This window comes from Aspergillus thermomutatus (genome assembly GCF_002237265.1).
Source record: "Aspergillus thermomutatus strain HMR AF 39 chromosome Unknown NODE_96, whole genome shotgun sequence".
Lineage (NCBI taxonomy): Eukaryota > Fungi > Ascomycota > Eurotiomycetes > Eurotiales > Aspergillaceae > Aspergillus > Aspergillus thermomutatus.
In genome coordinates, this window is record NW_020798145.1 from 1,128 (window position 1) to 17,955 (window position 16,828).

At 52.3% G+C, this 16,828-nt stretch overlaps 6 protein-coding genes across 6 annotated transcripts; 2 read left to right on the top strand and 4 right to left on the bottom strand.

Annotated features, from left to right (window-relative positions):
• Nucleotides 1–313: 313 nt before the first annotated feature.
• Nucleotides 314–974, bottom strand: CDV56_100413 (Zn(II)2Cys6 transcription factor domain-containing protein; the record flags this gene model as incomplete). Its single annotated transcript, XM_026754032.1, has 3 exons — nucleotides 314–414; nucleotides 462–676; nucleotides 727–974. Coding segments are annotated over 3 exons (564 nt in total), but the record flags the coding sequence as incomplete, so codon positions are not given.
• A 3,810-nt stretch (nucleotides 975–4,784) lies between these two features.
• Nucleotides 4,785–7,304, bottom strand: CDV56_101100 (uncharacterized protein; the record flags this gene model as incomplete). The annotated part of the gene is made up of 5 exons (XM_026754719.1): nucleotides 4,785–4,803; nucleotides 4,863–5,864; nucleotides 5,938–6,538; nucleotides 6,604–6,924; nucleotides 7,034–7,304. 5 exons carry the CDS (start codon nucleotides 7,302–7,304, stop codon nucleotides 4,785–4,787), a joined length of 2,214 nt encoding a protein of 737 aa, XP_026614362.1.
• A 711-nt stretch (nucleotides 7,305–8,015) lies between these two features.
• CDV56_101582 (uncharacterized protein) lies at nucleotides 8,016–9,560 on the bottom strand (the record flags this gene model as incomplete). The annotated part of the gene is made up of 6 exons (XM_026755201.1): nucleotides 8,016–8,204; nucleotides 8,263–8,387; nucleotides 8,445–8,899; nucleotides 8,971–9,094; nucleotides 9,167–9,290; nucleotides 9,342–9,560. 6 exons carry the CDS (start codon nucleotides 9,558–9,560, stop codon nucleotides 8,016–8,018), a joined length of 1,236 nt encoding a protein of 411 aa, XP_026614363.1.
• A 1,636-nt stretch (nucleotides 9,561–11,196) lies between these two features.
• On the top strand, nucleotides 11,197–12,456 carry CDV56_102016 (Zn(II)2Cys6 transcription factor domain-containing protein; the record flags this gene model as incomplete). Its single annotated transcript, XM_026755635.1, has 2 exons — nucleotides 11,197–11,265; nucleotides 11,341–12,456. 2 exons carry the CDS (start codon nucleotides 11,197–11,199, stop codon nucleotides 12,454–12,456), a joined length of 1,185 nt encoding a protein of 394 aa, XP_026614364.1.
• A 528-nt stretch (nucleotides 12,457–12,984) lies between these two features.
• CDV56_102274 (gamma-glutamylcyclotransferase family protein) lies at nucleotides 12,985–13,955 on the bottom strand (the record flags this gene model as incomplete). Its single annotated transcript, XM_026755893.1, has 2 exons — nucleotides 12,985–13,323; nucleotides 13,410–13,955. 2 exons carry the CDS (start codon nucleotides 13,953–13,955, stop codon nucleotides 12,985–12,987), a joined length of 885 nt encoding a protein of 294 aa, XP_026614365.1.
• An 850-nt stretch (nucleotides 13,956–14,805) lies between these two features.
• On the top strand, nucleotides 14,806–16,693 carry ATP2_1 (F0F1 ATP synthase subunit beta; the record flags this gene model as incomplete). The annotated part of the gene is made up of 7 exons (XM_026756124.1): nucleotides 14,806–14,956; nucleotides 15,016–15,110; nucleotides 15,165–15,207; nucleotides 15,278–15,594; nucleotides 15,660–15,797; nucleotides 15,886–16,555; nucleotides 16,608–16,693. The coding sequence occupies 7 exons, from the start codon at nucleotides 14,806–14,808 to the stop codon at nucleotides 16,691–16,693; spliced, it is 1,500 nt and encodes a 499-aa protein (XP_026614366.1).
• Between the last annotated feature and the right edge of the window lie 135 nt (nucleotides 16,694–16,828).

Consider the following 16,828-nt stretch of genomic DNA (forward strand, 5'->3'; position numbering starts at 1 on the left):
TCCCTTCCATAAATCGCGGACCAGGGCGTCAATGTCTGCACTTGCGAGCCCCAGCTCCTGCGCCTTCCCTGGATCCAGGTCCACGGCTGCGAGGCTGGCGCACGCTAGGATCATGGAGACCTTGATGTCGAGATGTTCGAGCGAGGTGGGGGAACTGGCAAATTCGAGACCCTGCCGTAGATGTTGGACTTCCTCGACGTCGCAGATGAGTTGGTGCACGTCGATGAAGCCGGTTAGCGAGGCAGATGCGGATATCTAACCCACGGAACGAGTCAGCCGTTTGCAGGATGTTAACATGATGGCAGAGACTCACGTAATGCGAAATCAAGCCCCAAAGCAATCGGCTTTCCGGCAGCAATGCAATCAGTCGTGACGGTGTCCACGGTCTGCGATCCGAGGCTCGAGCTGGCGAGTCTATACTTGGATCAGCATCAACTGTTCAATCGCAAGGGTCAACATACCCCAGCCAATGCCGCCTACAGAACTGCTTCCCGATCCTCCATGGGACGGAGGTCTGTAGTCCAGCGTGGTCAAGTCCCGACTCTCCGCAAACTCCTTCTCTTTACTCCTGATATTCTGGATCAAGGCCGAATTCGACGTTTTGAGCTCCTGGACTTCCTCGGTTAACTTGAGAATCAGCTTTGGTAGTTGCTCGAGGCTTTCTCTGTGGTTTCGTCTGCGCTCCGTTAGTATTGTACCGAGGGATCCCTCGACGCAGGGGCGCACTCTGGTCTCTGTCCCTCCTCCCAAGTACACAAATGCCCCTCTCCTCTCGCCTGACAGGCACCACACGGGTCAAAACGATCGCATTTGAGCTTGCGCCGTCGGCACGAGTGGCAGCTGAAGATCTTCTTGTCTTTTCCTTTCTTCGGCGGGGGATTCGGCTGTGACTGGCCTGCTGGCGCGGAAGGATTGGGTTTGCCCGAGGACTCTGGTTCTGCGACGCAATTTGGAGAGGACTTTTGAACTGTCATGTCGAGATAAGTGTCGTGTGCTTGTCCTTTCAAGGTCGAGAGCGTAGCAGAGAAAGGACAAAACAGTCAACGGCAGTTATCCTGTAGAAAGAGGGAATGAGCTGAGCCCGACGAAGCAGTTCATGCCTAGTCACGCTGCCAGAAGCACGAGCTGACATGACGCACCTCATTCCTCTTGTCTCGAATACGAGTCAAAACTTAGCGAGCCATAGCTGAAGGCGAATGTCTGGTCTCGTCTGCAGGGCCAAGACACTGGAAAAACATGGCTTGACAGGGTTCTTTATAATGCCCTGCTGATCCCATTGTCCGTCAGCTTCTTTGGCGCCTGCCCTCATTGATCGAGAAACGTCCGGTAGGATCAGCCACAACTCTAAGATCTGAATGCCAGCGCGTTAGAGTTGACGAGTGATATGACGTGGGGGTTTGGGCTGACAATACGAGGGGCTATGCTAATCAGTGCTATTTCGCACTGGAATACTGCAATATTGCGTGGAATACGGGCTCCTTTGGTGGAATTTGAAGTTTTGGCCCCCAGCAGGACTTCGTCAGCGCGCAGACTAAGGCAGAGTAATGTAGCCTCATCTCGTGGTCATGGGGAGTATTAGCGAATAGGATGCTCTGCAGTATGTTGGTGGGATAGTCAGCCTCCAGCCGCTCTTACGGGCCCACCGGCCTTGCTCGTAGCGTGGCCAGATTGGTGGAGTAAACAATGGGAAAGACTGAGACTGCAAAATGAACAGGAAATAATGAGTAATCGAACAAAATCGAGGGTAATGGAAGAATGAGGTCCTCCTCGTGGCAAAGGAACAGTCGCAGGCTTCAGCGCAGGATTGAGCCTCGGAGATTTTTGGTTGCAGTACAGTTGTGGCACTCGACTAGCGCTGATCCTGGGAGGCCAATATAGTCCAATATGCGTAGTAGTACTGTAGTAGTATCATTTCCTCGTTCCATCTTCCTGCGCCAACGGGCAAACAGCTCAGTCCGCAATATCTGCAACCCTAGATACGAGAACTCTATCTCTGCACGCTTTACTGACTACGAGTAGCCGTGATCGAGTACAGAGTAGATTCATTCTAGATTGCATTCCCGTTGAACTTCACGATCACTAGCCAGGACCTTCTTCCAAGTCCCGTCGCAGTCCGTGCGAATGAAGTGACGGACGCTAAGTCGCTAGTCCAATGAATAGAGGATCGTATCCACGGGGATCCCCTCTGGAATCGCACCGCAAGACCTAAAAGTCTTCTTCCCCCTTGGCAGGAGAGACAAGCTCTAACTAGTGGGTAGGATTGACTGCGAGCTGCATTGGTGCTACCTTGGCCACGTGTACTGTGACTGCAGCCTGGTCTTCTTCTGCTGCTTCTTGTTAGCCATCTTCTGACTTGCAATGGGACGTCTTCAGAATCTCTTTGATTGACGAGGAACTTCCCGATTGAGGTCGAGTGACGAGCGGGAACGAGCACCACTTTAATAGCATTCAGCAGAGCGGCCGATCTGCATACGCTACTGAGCATTATGCACTTCGCTCGCTAAACTATGCTTCTGATTGCCCGATCCACCCTTTATCCCTGCTTCGAGCGTATGCTAGAATACGAAGTTGCCTTGCAGATAGGAGTACCTTCCTGCCAGTTAAACTGAGGGCTAGCCTCTGTGTTTCAGATCACGGTGGAGGTAGATCAGCGACGTCTGTTCTCTGCATAACTTAGCTTTCTTCTCCCTCCTAGTCCTACGCATATCTTTGTTCAGTCGCTATGACGGAGGACGGAACGACTCGATCACTGAATTCTGATCAAACCACTCGAGATTACGACACCCAGATCCAATCAGCGGTATTTTGACCGACGGGATACAACTTTACCGTCCGGAAGACGGCATCAGAGTACAAGGAAACCAATCCTTCTCGGCCCATCGGGTGCAGAAACCCCCCGTGCTTGCAGAATCCAACCTCATTCCTGCAGCACTGAACCTTCTGCAGGACTCAGGAGGTGGCGCCTAGTCAATCCCCAACTCTCTTCAGTAATGGTCGTCTTTGCCTGATTCATGAGGATTGTTCATTCCTCGAGGGGAGATCAGCCACCAACATCTCAGCGGGGCAGGCGGCCTGCTCAGACAACACTAGCCTGCCCAATCATCGTGCTTCTCGGTGTTGTAAGGCACATCAAAGACAAATGGGCTCGCATTCCCTTCCTCAAAGTTATGTTGCATTCAGAGAGTCGATTCTTTGGTTCGTGTGCACTCGTCTCCAGCGCTATCTTCGGGGAACCGGGTATTGACCGTCATGCAGGACGACCCGCCGTTGATAATACTACCTGAGACGATCCGGGAGACTCTCATTATCCTCCAGCAGATGGTCCTGAACGAAAGCTACTTCTTGTACACAGCAGACAGAGGGTTGTGTCTGCCGCACGTGCATTATCCGCTCTCCTCATGCCATCTCCGGTCAACGCACCCCGACTGACGCCTGGTATACATACCTCAGTGGTGAGACTCATCTGCCAAAAGTGATAAATTCATACTGGAAACAGCAATCGTACACCAAATATGAATCATGAACATCCATCGCCAATTCACCCAAGTCTCTTCTCCGCTACCAAGGAGGACAAGACTACCTCCTTTGGGGCTTCATAGCCTGGGCCTTGCTGAACAGGGTTTGCCGTGCAAAGTAAGTCTCCTCCCCTGACATATCAATTCATGATTCCAGACCACCTCATCAACAAATCGCTCGACGAAAGTACGAAGCTGGATTCTCACCATGTGGTAAGCCTGACTGCCAGGAAATCCAACATGAACGCCAGCGTCCTATCTCAGACTCACACTCTCATATCGAAGGCAGTCAGTTGTAGTACACACTTTTCTCCCTCTACAAAAGCCCAGTCCGAGTCTGGTGGCTCCCTGTATGAGCCTCGGCCTCATTTCCAAGAGTTGCGGGAGCCTCTGTGGAGGCTGGGAGAGAGGTTGCTTCAGGATCATGCCCTCCTGGCTGCTATTTGTCAATGCCTATGAATCGGTTAAGACGCTCTGGGTGAGAGGTACATTTTAAGTTGAGGCTACATTTCATGGCCAGTTTACTTTGGCTGACAATGCTAGGACATGTTTCCAGCGGTTGGAGGGTGACATTTCTTCCGTGAGAGTACGGATTATCAGAAAGCGCTTTTTTGAGAAGATGGAGCATCATTCCAAGTATATTTTCTTCCTTGTACATTGAAGATACCAAATACACAACACCTAAGATGCCATTGATGCAGTATAACGTACACCTTCTTTACTTCTGATCTTAAGATATAACCACCCAGGTGTATAATTCTGGATCTTTCTATCTGCATCTACTCTGACTGAATGCGAAAGTTTTGTAGAGGAAACTATTTTACTTACTTCTTGCTACCTTTGCTCCTGTTGAGTGACCGGCACAAGAATGGGGTTAACGAAGACGACATTTTGGGCTTAAGCATTCTTCTGATAGCGTAGCTGCATTGACTACTTGCCATATTGATGTAGCCACTGATTGACTATAGCTCTTGTGATTGCTACCTCCCATTGATATAAACAACAGGCAAACAAGCCAACAAGACAGCTTGTGACTGGAAACATGGCCTCTCCTGCTCAAACATTCCTTGCCAAACTCACGATGCTGCACGACGACTCCGTGGAGCTCTGCATCTCAGCCTATGCCTTTTGGTATCCCAATTCGGTGAGACCTCTAAACATCGTGGACAAACGCTCACTCCTGCTAAGATCTCATCCTGGCGAGCGAAAATGTCCGTCTCTTGACTGCATCTCGTCGCGATTTCCATCATTTTCTGACATATCGCGTCTTCACTGAATCCAGATGGCTCTATCAGATTAGGCTTTCGGGAATCAGGGCCCCAGGGCGTTGTCATCAACAGCACATACTTCCAATTCTTGAAAAACGCCACTCGCTGTTCATTGAAGGCCGCCAACGCTGGAGAATTAGAACGGTTCCTGGACGGATCATCAGACAGTTCTGCGAGCACGCCCAGAACATTGTTAAGAAGCGCGCTGAAATTTCCAGAAAAGTTAATCATGGTTGATATTTCGAACCAACGCAGGCATTTTCCAGACGTCAGAAATTCCGTAAGCTGCTGCACCATCATGTCTTCTTCCGAGGGCTCCGTGTTGTACGCACGTTCGTCCGAACAGAAATGTGTGGATTTCAATGCCTGCAGTAGAGCGTAATGAAAAGGGAAGTGGGATTCAAATCGGTAAAAGCTTATCGGCGCTGACGAAGCACTTCTTAACTCGTCTAGATGCTGCTTCGACTCTGCGCATTCAGTGAAATACCACACTGCCGCGATCCCTCGAGACAGTTTCCTCGTCCGTAGTGGCTGCGGTGATACGTGCGAATCGGTCCCGAAGCTCGTCGTCGAAAGATATCGATAGAAGGTCTGGTGGACAGCCGCTACTTCGTAGCCTGTAATCGTCTGACGAACATCCACCAAAGGGCCGGCCAGTCTTTTCGCTAAGCCAGGCGTGTCAAACACAGGCTCCCCATCATTAACGTACTGGAACACAATGTCCATGATCTGAAGGGGCAGACGGTCTTCCTCCTGGAGTAGGAAACCGGGCAAAATGTCGCTGATATCTAGCCAGACATAAAACCACTGAGCAAATCTTCTTTCGTAATCCGAGAGTCGGCCAGTATTCTCTTGGACTATGCGGTCGTAAACCTCGGAGAGACCCTGGGGCAGAGATGAGAGACACGCTGTGACGGCTTTTCGGCTAGGCGCCCGCTCAATATCATCCATCAGTAGCTGTGCGTACAACCACAGGCCGTCGGCCTGTCTTGAGATTCTGTTCGCAACCTGTTCCCCCAGACTGGTGTTCGCAATGGGGGATCCCCTGAATCCGCCTTTGTACATAAAACCGAACTTGGTCCTGTATATAGGTTGAGTCTAAATGCAGCAGATGAGAGAAGCATGCGTTGTAGTCTTCCCTGATTCCCGTGAACAAGGATTTATATTGAGCGCGCTCGCTCGAGCCCTGTCCGCAATCGACTCGTCCTTGGGCTCTGCTCGCGGAGTCAAGCTTTGGGATTAGAAAATGCCGCCAATAAAGAATACTTAGATCCTCATAATCACCATCGATTACAATAAAGTAACGCTTCGTACCTTCGAGATGGGTGAGCGTCTGTTGGAATAAATCCGCCGTCATCTCCACCGAGTCCAGGACGGCTCTTCCACTGCGCTGGTAAGTACTCAGCATCTGGTCAGCCATGCTTGGTTCGTGCTGCAAGAGCTGCGCCAGAAGCGTTCTCATTATGCAGACTGATTCTCGTTTCTCGGGATTGTTTCTATCACAGAAGAAGTACAGAACCTGTCCATACTGCGACAAGTGTTTGACGAGCAAAGCAGCAAGAGTGCTCTTTCCACTACCAGGGCGGCCGACAATCTCCAGCGTCTCGTTTCCGGATGGCAACAACCATTTCTGGAATTGATCAGACTGCAGCACCCAGTCACAGGATCCATCTGAATAGTGGGAAAGGAGTCGCTGCAAGTCATCCTCGACTGTGGAAGGACATAACCAACACCGGATTCGATGCAGATTTTGCTCTGTGCATTATTGAAATCAGTAACGCGCAGTGGGAAATGATATCTCGTATATAGACATGACAAACCTCGCATATCCCGGGCCCATTTCTCTCTCACTTCCTTGGCCTCTTGGAAATGAGCTGCTTGAGCTGCACGGTCTATCTCCGCTGCCCGATAGTCCACCGACTCCGAGATGGACGCGAATTCTTTTCCAAACGGATTCAAAATATATCGAAGTCGGCGTGTCTGATACTTGATCATACAGGTGCATAGCCGCAGAATCTCACAGTATAGTCGCCCGACTGCCTCCCGGACTCCGGCGTGAGAAGCAAACAGCGCTGCTAGATCCTGATAGCGCTGAACTGATTGTGCAATCTTGTCGACAATAAACGCGAGTCGTTCCAAGGCTGAGAGGTGTTGACAGGCAATCTAATGAGGCATTGACAATTAGTTCGAACCTTCACAGGATTCATCATCGGGGGAGTTGGATTCCCGTGATCGCCATGCGAAGCGGACCCCATATCGGTGACGCAATCCCAGCGTTGACTTGGACAATGACATCGAGAGTTCCCTCTAGCCGGTTGAGGGGATCGATGACGGGTCCCAGGAACTCGGCTATCCGGGTGAAGCCTCTTTTCCTCGTGCCGTTTGTGGATAGAATCTGTAAGCATGCCTCGACCGTGGCGGGCGCTTGGAACTCGCGCTGTTTGTCGGGATCCAGGCTCTTCACATATTTTACAACGGCCTCCTCCCATGAGTCTGACGCCTGGGCAGGGACTTGAATCATCGTTGTTTGCAAGGTTGCGATATTTACATACGATCAGTTGTGAACGATGGATGACACCGGCGCAACGAGGCTGAAAATGTGTCCCTGCCCCTCAATCTACCGAGCGCGAGGCTGAGCGTCACGGGATTCGAATGTAGCCCAGAGTAAGCAGACATCATTGGCTGCTTTTTTGTTCTTTATTTCTAGGTATCTTTCATCCTCTGTCCATGGTCTTGGTCGCGTACAAACATCCATAGTGTCTCACACTTGCTGCTGCTTTCGTAGGACTAATAGCACTGCTGTTTCACGTCAACCAAAGGTTCATGGTAAAGGTATCGAATGAGGGTAGTCATACACTTCTGTATGCATAATGAAGGTATACTCCAGAGTGATCGTCGTCATTCCCGACCGCAGAGGATTTCCAGCGCGGTCATCGAAACACTGTGATCACGTGATGTTGTGACACCGGAAATGGAAATGTCGAAGCCTCAGGCAGAAATCACAGCACAGCAATGGTGATACCATGATCTCTTCTTTTTCGCGCCCTCCTTGTTTCTACTTTTTGAATCTCCGGAATCCTTTGTGCGTTCTTGATTTTATTTTCTAGGTCATTCGAAGACCGTGGGTCTGCTGTCTAGAAGCGTTCTCTAGGTTACATATATCTTACCGCAGCCTCAAGAGACACAGTGTCAGTCATGCAAAGGAGACGAGACACATGGCCATGGTCTCAGATCAAGTCTCAACTTTCCGACACTCAATCAGTGCCTCTGGCTCGGGTCCGCGATAAATTTGGAGGATCTCCAGCCCGACATTCGGCAACAACTCCTTCCATTCCTTCTCGCTGCGTTCCTTGCCTCCAAAGGTTAACATGGAATGATCACTCATGGCCTCGGATAGGGTGAGGTTTGTCGAGGGCAACACCTGTCAGAATCCCCAATCAGCACTTGGCTCCTGAAGACACATTCGAAGGCCAACTTACTGCATCCATAATGAGAAGTTTGGACCGCTTCGCATCCATTGCGGACACCAAGTGCCTCAGAATAATCCGAGACCTGTCATCGCTCCAGTCATGCAGGATTCTTTTCATGTGATACGCAGCGGCTCCTTTAGAAACAGAAGATTAATGTCAGTTGTCAGGCGCCAAACCACAGAGAGACGTACCTTTGACCGGCTGTTCTGTGAAGATATCATGAACCATCAACTCCACTCCCACCGGCGAATCCGAGATGGACTCAAAAGTGGACGCCAGATCCTGCACGATCATCCGCCCTTTCAGATGGGGATAACGAGAGCGGATCTCCTGAAGAAGTTCGCCTCGGCTTCCACCAACATCCACGATTGCAACGCTCGACGGGTCATCATCCGCCAATCTCAATTGGGCCTGGTAGTCATATACCGAGCAGGAGAGGTTTGTCTTTTTCGGATGCGCCTGCATAGAGGCAATGAAGAGCTCTTGGATGCTGGGATGGTCCCGCAGATAGTCAAAGAACCCATACCCGGGCTTTTGGAAGTATGCCGCCATGGGGGTATTCAAGTCATCATGAGAACGGGGTTCTCGATGTCCGTATTGACGGAAAAACGCTGGGTTGAACAAGACAACCGGCAGGAACTCAATACTATCCCATTGACAGCTCAGCACAACTACCCCGGAAGCAAGCAGCGGGTCGAGATCAAAAAGGTGGCATACGCAAAACTGGTGGCCTCCTCATAGGCCGCCACTCCAAAGATACTCCCCTGCCTGCTGACTGCATATCCGCCGTCTTCCGTTTCCGACAATAAATGATCGGCAACTAAGGGGCGGAGGATCCGCACTACCGAACAAGTCGTGGTCAATAGAGGCAATTGCTTGTCTCAGACCGTCTGATTTTCCAGTCAAAACCAACCTATGAGAGATTCCTCGGCCCCTGAAGCTGCCGCCAGCTCCTTCGCCGTGGCGCTCGATTGGCTTTGAAGATAGCGAAACACTCCAATGTCCTGTGCCACCTTGATGGGCGATAATATGGAACACTGAAGTAAAAGTTAGCTAGCCTCGCATTTTATGTCTGTGCGCCCACTCACCCTGCGAATGAGCTCCCAAAATGCTTCCTGTGGCTCCTGTGTGGCAAGCATGAGCCGGTGCGCTTCCAGCCGCAGGTTCTTCAGGATCTCCTTCCTTTGCAGCTCATGCCTGCCTGCCGCATGGCTATTCACGGCTAGTAGATCCTGTTTGACTTGACATATTCTGTCGACAAGGCTGACAATCTCCTCGTCCGAGGAGGCTCCATTTGGCTGCTGCATCGTGTGTCGAGCTGAAAGGTCGTTGCGGAATAGGATGTCCCCGGGCCACCATCAGCAGAAAAATCGTAGATGTAGTGTGTTTCATCCAGGTGGCTCTGCCAATCGGCCGTCAAGGACACATCTTCAGGGTCGAGGTAACTATTCCTCGGGGACCGATTCGGCCTCTGTCCGGGATCGTCCTTACAGCTCTCCACTTGAAGGCGCGTTGAAGAATCCTCAGTCAGAGATTACCAAACCTAAAATGTATCCTGACGACGATTCCGCTTGTAGAAATACCGGACGTAAGTAGACAGTGTAGGTTTTCAACACTAAACCAAGGCATTGTTGGAACTCAGCTGTACCCCGCTTCCTTCGCGTCAGTCAACAGGCACTGGTATTGAGTCCAGGCCATGAGGGAAGGCGAGACAAGTCAATTGACAAGTGGGGGCCAATTGTGATCCGGAATGGATTCAGCCATCACATCAATCGTGCGCCGATATCGACGTGATTCAGACTCTTTGGAAGCATGGCGAAGCAGATCCTTAGCCAGCCACGGGTATTGACGACGGAGTAATCAGTATCAGACATGCTATCATTCTCCAAGTGCAGCCAAATGTTGTGGATGCCAAAGTACTGAGTACAGTCAAGGTATTCTTCATACACGCTCCTCCCTATAGGGGCATAGCACTGTTTAGCGGATCAACCTTCTTACGCAGGATTGCTTTCACGAGTGAGACTTCGCATCTTCGAAAGGCTGGAAGAAGGTCAAACCATGAGGATTGTAATCCCTGCATGGCGCTGGAGCAAAAGCCGCTTACACACACAGTTACAGCCACTTGTAGAATATGCCCTAAGAACCTCTTTTATGCTCAGGTCTAGCGCCTAGACTTCTGTGTAACTAATCTGCAATATACGCATGAACGAATGAAGTATTCGCGTTTGTCTTACAATCGTTCGCCTCGTGGTTCGGAAAGCAGGCCTCCCCAGGCAATGGCATAGGTGTCTTTTCTTACATCCCAGGGGCTGCATCCAAGATTTTCTTCTACCGGCTATCCCGGTTCGAGTGGAGACAGACAAGACTAATCAGATCTGCTGTCATCTCCATTTCTGGCGGGCCTCATGTCGTCAACCTGCAGAGGTAGCCCAGTAGCGTAATCCCAAAGACTGCAAGAGTGTGCCAAGATTGCCTCAATGTTACAGCGCTAAATCATCCCCCATGATCGAATCGCCGTGGGTGCCTATCTAGATCGAATCTGGCTGGAGGGTGCAATTACCAGATCCAGCGGTGTCAGCGTGCTCTTGGAAGGCTTCCTGTTTGTTCAGGTTTTGCTTGGAGGATGCAGACTGCCGCATTATTAGCTTGGCTTACGCATTCATCTTCCGACGGCGCGAGCCACTGGAGAGAGGAATAGGAATAATGGTTATCTGCAACCTCGTCTAGCACGCCTATCAGCTTCGGCTTAAGCAGGCCAACTATTATTCAGGACAAGGGCAGAGCCTTCTAGGTTTCTGCATAGCGTCTTGATGTACTGATCTAATCAAGGCTTTGCAGCTATGCCCCTCCCAACTCTGCCAGCTTGTATAATTAGATGCCTGGCCGATCCTACCTCTGAACCCATCTTGTCTCTCGAGGCACGTCACTTTGCAAATTGCTTCCATGGCAGGTGAAAACCCGACACCAGCAGTCAAGCTGCGGGCTGCATGCAACCAATGCCATTTCTCCAAGGTGAGCTGGGGCCTAGAATTCCTGCTTCAACGCGTCAAGGAGCCCAGGAACTAATCTGCAAGTGCGATATTGCAGGTCCGATGTAGCGGTGAGAAGACCGGGTGCACCCGATGCTCCAACCTGGGCTACACCTGTATCTACGTCGAATCTCGTGTGGGCAAAGTGCAAGGGAATAGATCCCGACGCCGCGCAACACAGACGGAGAACGACATGCAACGGCCATCCATGACGGCCAGAGCGTCGGCCACAGAGAGCAGCTCTTCCCCCTCGACACCGGCTGCCAGCACGCCCCTGCCAGCCAGTACACCGATTACTTCGAGCAGCCTCAACAGTCTGAATAGCCTGAACGGCACGTTTAACTTTGACGACTACCTTTCCACAGATCCCAGGGGCCATGAGAACGGCAGTATCCTATCCAAGCCTCCGTCAAAAGCGGACGAATGCTCGCTGCTATGGGGTTTCGAGGACCTGCCGTCCGTCGGAACGCCGATTGATTGCACAGCGTCGAGCCATACTGCAGCCCATTTCTCGGATCCCACCCCCGCCGATCTGATGGGACTCACCTCCCCGTTCCAACTCTCTCCGACCCTGGTTCTCGGTTCCAGCGGGCTCGTTGACACGCAGTTAGACCCGAGCATGAAGAGCGGAAACGTGAATACGACGCACCATCCCTTCCACGCACATCGACAGAGCTCCTTCCAGCGCATGGTCACCTGCGCAGAGCTGGTACATGGGCTCGAATACTACATTCACATCCGGCTGATGGCCGTGGACGAGGTCATGCGCGTCAGCAAGCACTGCATGGCCCAACTTGTCCTACATCTCGACTCGCAGAAGACGAACCCCAGCATGAGCCTGCTGGGACTCAACTGCCTCGCCTTGAACCACGTAGTCACTCTTCTCGAGAGTGCATCTTCCTATGTTTTGCTGCCTTCGGAGGCCGAGGAGCCGCAGGGCCACATCCCCACCATCCAGTTCGGGAACTACCGTCTGGACCCGGAGCAGTACGTCGACATCCAGGTGCAGCTGTTCATGAAGGAGCTGGAGCGATGTAGCCAGATTGTGGATAAGCTTGCCGGGCGTGTGCAGCAGATCCAAGGTGACCATCGGAATCTGGCGACTATCTACTCGTCCTGGCAGTCGGATCTCCAGACACGTCTGCAGGCTTTGAGGGAGACGCTCGCGAAGTAATTATCTCGTGTTCATTGTGTATATATTGCAATTAAATAGCGGTCTATTATTATGATGGCCCGTTTTGGGCGTTTTCCTGGTTACAGCTCCACATCGCGAAGTACTTACCAGCAAGCTCACCAGCAATGAGAAATGAGGGGGAGGTCGAGCGTGTTGACGGAAATACAATCCGTACTCGTCGTTTTTATTCAGTACTTGCCCGTTTCATCCTGCTGATCAAACGGTGGCGTTTTATAGCGGACGGCCAAGCCATTTTAGACCCAAAACGGCAAAAGAACAGGGATCTGCAGCGACTGCAGGAGAACGCACGGATTGGGAATTTCTAGGCGGGCAGAGACTTCGTCCAGTAGAATTAACCAGATTTAATTAATCCAACGTGGGGAGGTCTTTGGCCTTGGCCCATCAGCATAGGTTCGAGGCTAGACCATAGCGCTCCTGTGCGCCGTCAAGATCAGATTGTCCAAACCATGTGCTCTACAGGATTCTGCAGTGAATAACAGGACGGAATGAGGCCAGAACATCGCAACCCTAACAGCAGTCAAGCTCTGAGGTGTCGTCATCGTCCCAGCCGTCTCCTCTGCCAAAGAGAGGCGCATGGAGCCAGTCATGGTGCAGCCACATGAGCAACAGGATCAGGCGTACCACCTTCTTCACCCACGACGGGCAATTCCCTTTGCCATCCCAGTTGGCTGTTGCTCCTGTCAGCTTCTCGGCTGCAGCCATGATTGGGGCCCACAGAGCCAGGAATAAAACGGCCCCCAACCGACGCCAGCCATTCCTTGGCGGGTCATAGAAAGGCAGCGTGGCCAGGTAGGATCGATATTTGCGGGGCAGGTCTGCCTCGCGCGCTCCGTCGAGGATGATGTTCTGGTGATTGGTTCTTGGTCAGTTATCTATCTATGTTGTGCCATGTTGGCAGCACGCTAGAGGATAACACGGAGGGCAACACTCACCTTGTAACGCAGACTAGGGCAGCGAGGGACAGTGGGCCCATACCCCCTGACTAGGGTCGTAACATGGAACCGCCCTGGCTGATTCGGTTCGTCCCCTAGCAGCTGCAGATCTCCATTTTCGTCACAAGCGTGCGCGCGGAGCGCTTCAGCTAGAACCTCTACCTCGTCATAGGCTGTCCCGCCCCCCTCCGATCTCACCACAGAATACCAAGATCGGCGATCGAGTAGATACGCTACCCCGTGCACTGGTGGGAGGGCAGGGTCCCTCTTCTCGTTCTCGTCCCCAGTGCCAGAATCCGAAAAGGGGATAGGGCTGATCGACGAGAATGCGGGCTCTCGGTACGGAATTCCATAGATGTCGAAGGTAAGGGCCCATCCCGGAATGCGGACGGGGACCGCTGCCAGAGGAGTGATGCCTCGGTGCTGGCGAAACGTTTCAGAGGCCATGTTGGAGCCGTAAGCAAAATACCAGATCTTGCTGGCGTCCTCAGCCTTCTGGTCCGCTGGGAGGAGCGAGGGCGTCGGGCTGACTGCATGGACTTGCATCGTGATTGCTGCTATCTGGCTCGAATTCCTGTTTTCTGAGGCTTTTGGCGTTGCACATGGGAGGATTCTTCATGCTCGTAGCGTGCCATCCAGGCTATGGCAGGTGGGCGTATGTATGGCCTCGAGTCGGCCGCCGACATTTTTAGCCGCGGCTGAGGATCTACAGATGCGAACTCGAGGTCTTCGCGTTCGATTTATATCTATAGCATGGGGAACGCCATTTGCGTTGGGAATGATGCCATCCAGAATGAATACGAGCGGCCAAAGCACTATTCGCGCCTCAAAGGTCCTTCTTCCGTACAGAGCAGGCCATATTTTCTTTCCATCTGCAAATGTGGCTGTCTACGCACAAGTCAGCACCCCGCAGAGTCAGACCCCTGCAGCCTCTCGGTGGCCGATGGGAGATCACTCCACACGCGCCGAGATGGGAAACAACACGCTAATCCCTCGGATGCTCGTTCTATCCCTATTCCAGTGCTGACTGCGTAAAGATATGATGCTGCAGTAGTCTCATCGAGACGCCTAGCGTAGTTGCAGGATCGAACATGAGCCCAAAGGCCTAATCAAGGCTACGGAAGTCTCCCTGGGTATCCAGATGGGAGCGGTCCCCGAAGTCCCATGCATCCGTATGCGCCGGATCGACCAAGAGCAAAGTAGACAGACTAAGCAGATGAGATTCAGATAGTCCACTGCCAACTACCGACACCAAGTCAGCCATTCAGAGATTGTAGACATCTTCGTGTCGCTAATTGAGCTGCCTGGACTTTGTGCCTTACTTTTGTCTTCTTTGTAACAGCCATCACTGTACACCTTGCTTGTTTGTACTTTCATTGCGATCCTATGCTCTAAGATGATTAGACACTCTTCTTTACTGAGATTCAGGGGACTCGTCTCTCCCAGAGCGGTCCCCTTGCCCTATGGCAGTGCCCTCTTCGTCCGACGATTCAACAGTAACGAGGGGCCCCAAGGACAGGGCAAGATCCATACCGTTATTGGTGCCGGTACGCTCTCTGCACATAACTCACCTCTACATTGGTACTAAGAACGTTCAATGCCTCAGTCGTCGATGTCAAGTTCCACCGCGAGCCTCTACCCCCGATTCTCAACGCCCTCGAGACTTCGAATGGAGGCAACAAGCTTGTGCTGGAAGTAGCCGTACGAGAAACCTGTCAGCGAACTGCCGAGACCTGATTAATAATGTCTGCACAGCAACACCTGGGCGAAAATATCGTCCGATGCATCGCCATGGACGGTTAGTAGCCTCTTGTGCCTTGGGAAACAAAACAGACCAGACCACGCTAAGATCCATGGCTATCTGACAGGAACTGAGGGCCTCATCCGAGGAACCCAGGTGACGGATACCGGCGCGCCCATCACGATTCCCGTCGGGCCCGCGACCCTTGGGCGGATCATGAACGTCACGGGTGATCCCATTGACGAACGTGGTCCCATCGAGGGGGTCAGGCGCATGCCTATCCATGCGAATCCCCCGGAGTTTGTTGAGCAGTCAACCGAGGCAGAAATTCTGGTGACGGGCATCAAGGTCGTGGATTTGCTGGCCCCGTATGCCCGCGGCGGCAAGATCGGCCTTTTTGGGGGTGCTGGGGTGGGAAAGACGGTGTTTATCCAGGAGTTGATTGTCTGTACTCTCCCAGTCAATCTGGATGCTGTGATTACAGCCGCTGACTGATGATTTGATGCCAGAATAATATCGCCAAAGCCCATGGTGGTTTCTCTGTCTTCACCGGAGTCGGCGAGCGGACTCGAGAAGGCAATGATCTCTACCATGAGATGCAAGAAACCGGGGTCATTGATCTGAAAGGGGAGTCCAAAGTCGCCCTGGTATTTGGCCAGATGAATGAGCCCCCCGGTGCTCGTGCTCGCGTAGCATTGACGGGACTGACCGTTGCCGAATACTTCCGCGACGAAGGACAGGACGGCGAGTCGCCTCAACCTTCTTCACAAATACATTGAGCTAACTAAACCAGTCCTCCTCTTCGTCGACAACATCTTCCGCTTCACCCAGGCAGGCTCCGAAGTCTCCGCCTTGCTGGGACGCATTCCCTCCGCCGTGGGATACCAACCCACCCTGGCGGTCGACATGGGTGCCCTCCAGGAACGCATCACCACCACAAGAAAGGGCTCCATCACTTCCGTGCAGGCCGTGTACGTCCCCGCCGACGATCTGACCGATCCCGCGCCGGCGACGACCTTTGCGCATCTCGACGCAACCACCGAGCTGTCCCGCAGCATCTCGGAGCTGGGCATCTATCCCGCGGTGGACCCGTTGGGGTCCAAATCCCGCCTCATGGACCCGCGCATTGTGGGCCAGGAACATTACAACACCGCACTGGAGGTGCAGATGATCCTGCAGGAGTACAAGTCTCTGCAGGATATCATCGCCATCCTGGGTATGGATGAGTTGTCCGAGACGGATAAGCTGAAGGTCGAGCGGGCGCGCAAGATCCAGCGCTTCCTCAGCCAGCCTTTTGCCGTGGCGGAGGTGTTCACGGGCATGAAGGGGGAGTTGGTGCCCTTGGAGGATACGATTCGGTCTTTCCGGGCTATTCTTGATGGGCAGGGTGATGATATGCCTGAGAGTGAGTTACCCAATCTTAGGTATAACGAGGGCCACTATTGACTTGAATGCAGATGCTTTCTACATGGTGGGCAACTTCGACTCGGCCAAAGCAAAGAGTGAGAAGATCCTCAGGGAGCTGGAGCAGCGAGCAACCTAGTCGTTGATTGCAGTGAGCTAGTGGTTTTTAACTGCTTTAGCCGGATAAGGAGTGTTTTCTCTGTAGACTGCGAGTACATAGTGAAATATACATTTCAGTTGTTTGTGTTCAGAAGATCCTACTCCACTGACCGTG